The sequence below is a fragment of the Phaseolus vulgaris genome, chromosome 5 (assembly GCF_000499845.2).
Source record: "Phaseolus vulgaris cultivar G19833 chromosome 5, P. vulgaris v2.0, whole genome shotgun sequence".
NCBI lineage: Eukaryota > Viridiplantae > Streptophyta > Magnoliopsida > Fabales > Fabaceae > Phaseolus > Phaseolus vulgaris.
In genome coordinates, this window is record NC_023755.2 from 29951595 (window position 1) to 29961766 (window position 10172).

Genomic DNA, 10172 nt, shown 5'->3' on the forward strand with positions numbered 1-10172 from the left:
TTAAGATATTATCCTGAAATTCGTAAACATAGAAACGTTTTTAACAAACCATAAATAACTAATTTAACAATCTTAGTTGTGAAATTTGAATAAAGTGAACTTGGAAACAAAATTTATTTCCAAATCATGCTAATTTTGAAACAATAAAACCATAACAAATGTCTGATATTTTTTTATAATCTGAAACTTAGTACATTTTATTCACAGGTCAATTCTAAAGTCATTTTGTAAATTAAAAAAAAAACTTTCCAATAAATAAATGATTTACCTTTTATATATACACCCAAATACTCTCATATAAGAAAGTAAATAAAACGACAAAGTAAAACAATAAAACAAAATAGTAGTACAAAAAGGCAACAGTTATGGTATGGCAGGTAAAAAAAATGGAAGGTGGGGTCCACACACAGATGGAGTGAAGAACAATGACCAAAAGCAAACTTCGGAATCGGAATCCACGTGTCAATCTTAAGGCTCAGTGGAGCTGACCCTATTTACCTTCTCTCTCTCTTCACATCACTCTTCTTCTTGGTTACAATTTCTCTTCAATTTTACTACTTTATCCTTCTCATCACTTCTTCAGTCAGATGCTGACACTGCTCTTCTTTCTGTGCGCGTTACGGCAAGTAAACTCTCTTCTGCTTGTACTTCTTCTTTTTTATCACCGCCACCCTTTCATTTATTTGAGTAATATTTTAAGTGGGTTATGTTTCCTGGTCACAAGTTGGGTTTTTGTTTACATATTTTGCCATATGTTGTTTCTGAGATGGTCCCTTTTTTGGTGGAGGAAAGGGTGTTCTATTTCATTTTAATCGTACCTTTGACATATTTATATTCTTTCCTTGTTTATGGTGATTTTGATGTGCTTAACTTTTCATTCTGTTTTGTTTATGAGAAAATATTTAAAAGTAAAGGATTTTCAAACAGTGAATTACTATGTAGTATGATTTTGTAGAATTATGGACGTGTCATAATGTTTATAGGATGGTAGTTTATTTTTACAGGCAGCGGTTGAGTTTGTCACTATAAAAAGTTCAATTTTGTATCCTCTCTCATATCGGACATACAGGGACAGTTCCAGTTACTGTTCCAGCTAGTGTATTGTGATGGCTATGGGTGTAAAATGCATAACTTGGGTTGGTAACATGTTCCAGAAGTTTGAGGATATTTGTGTGGATGTGGACGACACAGTATTGGAGGTATACCTTTGTCATTATTTATTCTTAACCATGAATATGCATGTTCATAGTTTCAAACGAGGAAGTTGGAAAGATAAATTATTCCCAACTGGACATGCCGAATACCTGCTATAAAAGCCATTGAAATCTTAATATCATAATCTTAATTCTTCCACTGCTATTAGTAGACCTGAAGCTTTTCATCTTTGATTTGTATGTCCAAAGTGTTCTACCTATAGTTTTTGTTAGTTTAGTTGCCTCATATATTATGAAACTGAGAGTTCAATCATGAGAGCCATGTTATTATTAAATTTGTTTTGGTATTTATGGGAATCTGTGATATGATAACTTTTCTGAATTTCCTTTTATATATGATTTTAATTGTGTAGTGTAAGACTAGTCTGGTTGAACTGTTGTTTTCGGACTGATAGTTATTGGCCTGCAAATGACTTCTGTAACCCTGTCATCATTTTTGTTTTCCTTTGTTGGGGATAGGAAACTGTTAAGTACTTAGGGAATCAGATGCAGACTGTTGGGGAAAATGTTAAAAAGATATGTTCAGATGTTATGCAAGATTTTCTTCCTCTACCTTCATGTGATTTGGATGAAACATCAGCCTCAGAGTTGCCTACAAATCAAAATACTGATGCTGGCTTCGCTGAGAACTTTTTTGAAGGTTCCAAGAAAATAACTATAAAAGATGGCATCAACCGAACAACTGAGGACTCAAGAATGAATGATGATGTTGATAATGGTGTAATCCATGCTGAATCCTGTGATTCTAATGCTTTGTTCATTTCAGCTTCTCACTATTCTGTCAAAGGGTACAATAAATCAAACCTCGGTGGTGATAAACAAAATAAAAACATGCCTGCATCCAAGACAGCCTGTGAAATCACTTTATCAGAAACAGATACACGCAATACATGTGAACTCTCCTGGGTAAATAAAAATCATGCAGACACTGTTTCAAAGCCAACTTCCTCTGAATCCATTACCATTGCCTCTGTAGCTGACTGTTGCAATGAAATTGAAAATACAAGTACTAAAGAAATCCCCGGCGATCTAGAATGGGCTGAATCAGCTGAAGAGAAAGAAAAGCATAGTAATTCATATTCCTTTGGTGTCTTGTTTGTAGATCCATATGGTTAGTATTTGAGTGTCTCTTGGATGAAGTTTTATTTTTTCTTCATTGTTTCTTGTCGATAAGTTTTTGCTTCTAAGGGTGAACTGTAACAATTGTATTAGTTTTCTGGTTGGGGTCAGAACATATCAGCCTGATAATTATTCTTACCACACAATCACTGTATCTCATTCTATTAATTCAGATCATTCTGATACACTTTCTTAGTTTAGGTGCCAATTCAAATCATAATGAATTAGGCCCTCATTTTATGTATGCATACCATTTAAAAGTACTTGTTAATTATAGAAGGATGCACATCTATTTGGTTGAATTTGAAGGAGTGTATCTTGGTGCTGGCTGGTTTGGTCTGATTTTGCAAAAAGGTGCATGAAAATAAATGTTGAGGCATCCCCACAGGGTTGTATTTGTGAGGTTAGAGTGGATGTGATGAAGTTTTCTTGACATTTGTCTGTTATAGCCTATTGATTAATAAAAGATAAAATGTTTTCTGTACTAAGTGGCATCTGTTTTCAGTTATTTCATAAAATATGTAGAGAACTAACTCAAAAAATGGTTTCCTGAACATGACTATTTCATTTTGACTCCCAGATTGGAATAGTTTGTTCTATTCAAAGTCTTCATTGGCATATCTAGATTCAGAAACTCTAAAGCCTGTTTGCAGTATATTTTGTTTTCAAATATTAGACATATAAAAGAAGTCTATGTGTAATCCCTATGTTAACATTCTCAGGGCTCAGGCAGTGTATGAGATGCCAGTGGGCAGTCATTAAATTTCATGATATTTTGTAGCTAATGGTAACTGACACTTCTTATTATTAAGAAATCACAGAAACATGGGATTTGGATGTACCAAAGATTGGTACTATTGTTGAGAAGGGCCATAAAACAAAGCAACAAGATGATGAATTGAAGCTTGTGGAAACTTGTGTTATGGTGACTAGAGATGAACTTCAATCAGTTCCCAATGCAGGGGGTAATTTAAGAACTAGCAAGGTACACATACTCCTACCCTCTCTCCTTTCTTTGCAGCATATTAAGCTCTAACATGTTTATTCATTTTTCTCATGTTTGAAGAACAAGAAGCGACAACCCTTTTTGCTATCCAAGAAGGCTGCAAGGAGGCAAGAGTACGAGGAGCTTGCAATATTGCACGGAAACAATGAAAAGGGTGATTATGCAGAGAGTTTATGTCCAACTTTACAGGATGATCACAAGAAACTAATGCTTCCTGATATCTCTGAATCTGAGTGGGAGGTTCTCTAAATACCAGGATGATTAAGTTGTGTAGATTCATGACCACTTCTTAGTCCTTATGAAGGAGATTGAGTTGTCCTATTGCAAGCCCTACAATACCTATCATGCTACCACAACACAACTACTTTCCTATGATATCTAATGCCCCATTTCCAAAATTCCCTCCACCACCCCACTTTCCTTTTCAGCTTGAAATAAAAAATAACGAAGAAAGAAACCTTAGTTTGATCATTGAAATGAGAATCTCCACTTAGAGTAGTTAAAGTAGCTTGGACCAATTATATATGGAGCACTGAATACGGCATATTTTTTTCTCATTGACAATGTCCTCTTCTTTGATTGCTAAGTTTAGATACAAAATGTCTATATATCTTTGTAGGATTTCATGTGCTTTCTCATCAATGCTAAGTATTTCTGTTATATATTTTTTCCATTTTCCAACATGGTAGAGTGTGGTTTACAAATAACCATGCCCTTTAAGATTTAGTTAGAGATTTGTTTTTTAAACCCCTGTGAATGAAAACTAAGATTTAGAGAGAGGTTAGTGTGTTTAATGAATACCAATATGAAACATGATACAGAATTGAGTTTGTAAATTGAAAAAGTAATGAAGATTAATTTGATTGATGAAGATGTGGTGGTGTTTAACTAAGAAATAGTTGTTTTTGGCTAGCTATGGTTAAAGAATTGTGTGAGCCATGTATGATCTATCATGGGATAATTATAATGGATTATGTTGTATGTCATGTCATGTAATCTTCCTTCTCTCTTAAACCACTTCTTTATCTTTATGACTTTAAACCTAATAAGATGGAATTTTTTATATTTTATTACCTTCTCCAATTCAAAACTGTATATTTTCTATTTGTGTTATGTGTTTTTTTGTCATGATATTAATTTACTTCACAAGTTTTTTTTCAAAAAATTGGGTCAATTAAAAAGGAAAATTGTGTATTTTTTTTTTCAAAATACGTTGAGAACTTGAAATGAAAAAAATATTGATAAAAAATAAATGTCAAGTGTGTGTATATATATATATATATTATACTTTTTAAATTAAATTAATAAAATAGCAAGAATAAAAGAATTTAAATATTTATAATTAAAGAAGCCACAACACGTTTATCCTGATGTATAACAATAGTAATCATAAAGAATAACTGAGTAAAAACACTATTATTCCATCAAGACGAAAATAATAGTAATAATAATATTAATACTAATAATACTAATACTAAAAATAATAATAACAATACTAATACTAATAATAAAACAATAATAATAATAGTAATAGTAATAACTACAATGCTAATATTATTAATAATAATAACAATGATTTCAATAATAGTAATAATAATTATAATAATAATATTGATAATATAATATAATAATAAACTAATAATATTAGCAGTAATAGAGATGTTATCGATCATGATATATGCTATTTTATAGTTGGAGTGACAAACGGAACGAATAAGATAAATTTTGTTTTAGTCTGAATAAAAAGTTCATTAGTTTATTTAATTTTATTAAATTCTAATTAAAAATTTAATCTATTCAATACAAATTTAATTATATTTATCTGTTAATATTTTTTCCACATCTAATATATTCTTAAACAAATAGTACTTTAAAAATTGAAAATAATGTTTTAAAAACTTTTTCGAAACCAAAATTTTGTAAAATAAACTTAAAAATATATTTTGAATTTTTTTAAAAGGCTAAATTATTTTTTATTCGTTTAATATTGATAGATCATCTATTACATTTTGAAAAATAAGAAATGAATAAAATCGCAATTTAATTTGACTGTTTTTTTAATTGATGAATGAGATGAATTTACATGAAAGAAAATTAAATAGATAATGAATAAATGAATTGATTGGACACTCTAATTTATATCAATAAGAGTATTCTTATAATTGTTTTTGTAAGAAATGGATTCGTATTAATCTTGATTTGTTTATTATTTGTGTGTTAGGCCTAGTAAAAGTTAAATAGTGAGAAAGTATAGTATTTTTTTATTTAATTTAATATATAATTTTAATTTTAATTTTCACCTACATGAAAATAGTATTATGTAATTTTAATTTAATATAAATATTACTTATATAAAAAAAGTGTGGAAATATAAAATTATTTGTTTTTTTAATAATCATGTCACTTTTATTTGAAAGGAAACTCTTAGCAGATTTTTCATGCATTACTACGTTTTTCTTCCTTCACTTCCACCAATGTTATGCAAAGATAAAACTATTCCTATTATTTTGTAAAAATCCTAAAATGAACATAAGACTCACACTACTTTTTCTTCTTCCTTTACCCAGAGACTGCACACACAGATTCCACGAACTCTATTCCTCTCTGAACCGCGACAGTGTTGCTCCATCTCTTGGTAGTGGTTGGTGATGTCTCGACTACTTGGTGGTGGTTGGGTGGTTTCTCTTGGCGGTTCCCTGTTCGGAGAAGAAGGTAAGTAATTATTTTTGGTTTTCGAATCTATAGTTCCATTTTTTTTTTAGATTTTTGTTTCCACAGTTCATATGTCGTATTCCAGACAATGCAGTTCAATAGTTTTATAGAATAGGGAATCTGCATTTGTTTTCTCACATTCCAAAATATTGAATCCACAAAAATCCCTAATTGAGAAATCAGTAAATCTTCTAGATTGGTGTGTTCGGTAAGATTCTGAATTGGTGAGTTCGGTAACTATGTGTTTTCAATGTATTCTAGAACTACCTCTCTAGGTTTCCTTTTTCCTTAATCACGCATATTCGCTATCTCAAAGTTATTTTACTAAGGATTAATTCCAATGGAGATAATAAATTTAATTAAGGGCAAAATTTTGTTAAACTATTTTTTATTAGTGACACTTTAAACATTAGAGTTATTAAATATTTTGTGAGAAAGAAATCCTAGTCCACGCCACTTCAACCAATGTTGGTTGTATATGCTTTAAGACGACTTCAAGCATTTCAATTAAGATAATATAATTAATATATAATCGTAATAAAAATATTAATAATAATAATAATAATAATAATTGGTAAATTCATTTAACTAATAAATATTTATTTGATTAATATTTGTCATCCTAGTTTTCATTTTGTTTTCACAATCGTAGAAAATGGTATGACAAAAATAGCAGTAGTGTGATTTGAATGACATTTTTTTAAATAAGTGATTTAGTTTCTTTAGTTTTTATTATTTAAATCAAGTTTTGTACTTTATAAAATAGTAAAATTTAGTTTCACACTTTATTTGTTGTTAAATTTTTAACTATGTTAGATGATTAACATTCTGGATGAGCGAATCCGTAGTAGGTTTTCAGATTTTCGAATTTTCGAATCCATAATGTGCAATGCTGTGTGGATCATGACTATTTGTTTGTGATACTAGTCATTGATTTAGGATGGGTGAGATTGTGTGCATTGTTTGTAATTTGGTTTAACTTGAATGATGTAATTGGACAAAAATGGTGAAGACTAGGGGAGGAGGTTCACAAGGTGACCGTCTACGTCCCACAACCCATGTTAGAAGAAGAAGAAGACATGTTAATGAAGATGAAGAACATGTTGAACATGAATATGCAGAACATGTTGAACTTGAAAAAGCTGAACCCCAAATGAAGGTGGAGGATGAAGGTGCACCTCAAGTAGAAGGTAAAGGTTATCCCGGAGGTCCAGTGGATGGGTCACTGTTGACAGGTTATGAAGACCATGTGACCATACAATTATTGAATGGTGTGGTAAGTAAATATGTTGTGATATGATACTTGTTCACTGTTAATTTTATATGATTTTAGTTGGTTAAATTGTATATTTTATATGATTTTGGTTGGTTAAATTAGTATCGAGGGAAGTTAAAATTGGTATCTCATGGTCGAAAAATGAATAAGATGGGTGCTCCTCCTCCTAGGATACTACCTGCAGTGGAGTTTTCAGGTTTAGTTGGGCTTGTTGGGCAAGCTATGACACGATAGAGAAAGGATTGTTGTGTGCCTTTGTAGAGAGGTGACACACAGAGACAAATTCCTTTCGTCTGGCTGTTGGTGAGTTGACCATCACATTAAATGACATGTCGAATTTGTTGCACCTCCCCGTTATCAGACAATTTTACACGTACCCGAGCTTAGATGCAGCTAGGGTGACCAATTTTCTTGTTGATTCACTTCGTGTAGACCGGAGACTAGCAGTTGCTGAAACTTGTCATTGTTGGGGTGGACATGTGCGTCTAAGCTAAATGAGGGAGGTGTACAAGGATGCATGTACCAAGAGACAGTGGACTGTGGTTGCACGAACATATTTGTTACACCTAGTAGGTTGCACCATATTTGTAGATAAGAGTGCTACGTCGGTTAATGTATCCTACTTGGGATTATTTGAGATTTGAGGCACATCGAGGGATACTCATGGGCAACAACTACTTTGACCCACATGTATGAGCATTTAAGAGATGGTTGTTATGCGAATACTAGACAATTAGCTTGTCACATTAAAGACATGACTCACCACATGGTTGCTATTGCATTATGTTGCAAGATGATAATCTTATTCATGGAATCCCAACAAAAGTATAAGTCCCCCATTGACGTCTCAAGGATCCTCTTTAAACTCTAAGGTACAAACTCAACCCTGTTACTTGTCATGTTGCCTAAGTGCATGACCTTATCTTATCCGTCCAAGCCTTGACAAACTTTTCTTTATGTGGATTTAACTAGGTACTAATTACATATTCAGTAAATATAGGCCACGGTGAACAAACAACATTAAATGCCTCCACACGATGTTCATAAGACTCTACATTTTGACAATCAACAATGGCTCCCCAAGATTCCATCACTTGATCCCATGCCTATTTTTTAGAACAATCATTTTACATTTTGCTTTAACATTTTTATCAATGTGAAAACGACATAATAAATGAACAAATTCGGGAAACACAACATTTATTGCATTCATTAGAGCAATATCTCTATCACTAACCACAATCTCTGGGTATGAATCAACTCTAAAAAACAAACCTCTCAGCTTCTTAAGGGCCCATATAAAGTTATGATGACGTTCTGATGCGAGTAACATAAATGCAACACTGAAAGTAAATCCCGTTGAGGTAACACCAACAACTTCAAACAAGGACATCCTATACCTATTAGTTTTGTACGAACTGTCCATCATCAATACAATGTTAAAGGCATTCAATAGCTTCATTGAATAAGGTTGAGTCCAAAATAAATCTTGCACAACATCCGTCCCTTCCTCAAACCTAGACCAATGAACATACATATCTCACTAAAGTAACATCATCAATTGTTGCATTTCAGTTCTATCACTTCGTTCTAATTTTATGTAAAAATATCATGCATTGTAAACTTGCTTTATTGTGGTCACAATTTTCTCATTATGCTCTTTCATTGTTAGCAAAATATTTTTGGGTATCATTGCACTGTCTGTCATGTCCATAAGCATTGACTTCTCACTACATGTGAACCTACCAGCATATGGATGACCAACCAACGTATTTGCCAATGCATGATTATGAGACCCACAAAGTCATTTCAATATCCATCCTTCACCATTTTTTACGGATACCCTCGTAATCTAAAAGGACAGTCACATTTCCTACTTCCACTCTCAGTAACCTATAAATCCTTCTTATGTATTTACCTCTTCTATCACAACCTAATAATATAAATGTCTTCCTTCCTTGTTAGCTAGTTTAAGTATCCATTCTCAATATCACAATAACAAAACCAAAATGAAACACAACTTTTCTAACCCACATCAAGAGCTTATCCCAAGTACGAAATATCTTCAAAAGTTATTAGAACAAATTATTTCATTACCAAATAACAAACAACCTAAACATACTTTACAAACTTCAACTTTACCTCATCTGTAGTAAACACATATGTACATTCATATCCCTTTGATATATTAACTATTACTCTTCTCAATATCATCATCATATATATCGTCCCACACATCAAGCCCATCGTATAATTCTTGTTCAAATTCTTCGCTATTGTTCATACTTCTACAAATTAACATTTTACCATCAAATTCAAACAAATTATATATAAAAAAACGAAACTAAATCATTGTATTCTGAATCCATCAATCTATAAGTCAAACAATTCATTCCGGATCCAACAATCCATAACTCAAAAAAATTATTCAAGATCCACCAATCCGTAATTCAAAGTATGCATTCCAGATTTAGAAATCCATACGTCAAAATAACTTCCAGACCCATCAATTCGTCACTGAAAATAGATTTATGGATTTAGCAATCTGGAAATCAACAATTTATTAAAAATTTGCTTCTGGAACACCCCCTCATCCGGGAAACAAAATGACTTACTTACGGACTAGCGCATCCATAAATCACATTTTTACTTATGGATTGATCAATTCATTGCACACTCTCGGATTTCGATTTCGGGTAACCACAAAAACTCCATAACCACCTATGCTCTTAAAAAAAATTTAATTTTTACCTCTAGAAACCAAACAACACTTCGACAACGCAACCCACTTCTTCACCTTCTCCGCAGAACTAGAATGACCCTCCACCAGTTCCGCAGATGAATG

At 32.1% G+C, this 10172-nt stretch overlaps 1 protein-coding gene across 13 annotated transcripts; it reads left to right on the forward strand.

Moving 5' to 3' along the window:
* Positions 1-459: 459 nt before the first annotated feature.
* On the forward strand, positions 460-3999 carry LOC137835404 (uncharacterized). Of its 13 annotated transcripts, none has more exons than XM_068643888.1 (5): positions 460-626; positions 1009-1199; positions 1674-2325; positions 3146-3318; positions 3400-3999. In XM_068643888.1, the coding sequence occupies exons 2-5, from the start codon at positions 1107-1109 to the stop codon at positions 3586-3588; spliced, it is 1107 nt and encodes a 368-aa protein (XP_068499989.1). In that variant the 5' UTR covers positions 460-626; positions 1009-1106; the 3' UTR covers positions 3589-3999. The 13 variants fall into 13 exon arrangements, with proteins under 13 accessions (XP_068499989.1, XP_068499997.1, XP_068499995.1 ...); XM_068643896.1 differs by having other exon boundaries at positions 462-626; positions 3155-3318; XM_068643894.1 differs by having other exon boundaries at positions 483-622; positions 1070-1199.
* Positions 4000-10172: the final 6173 nt, after the last annotated feature.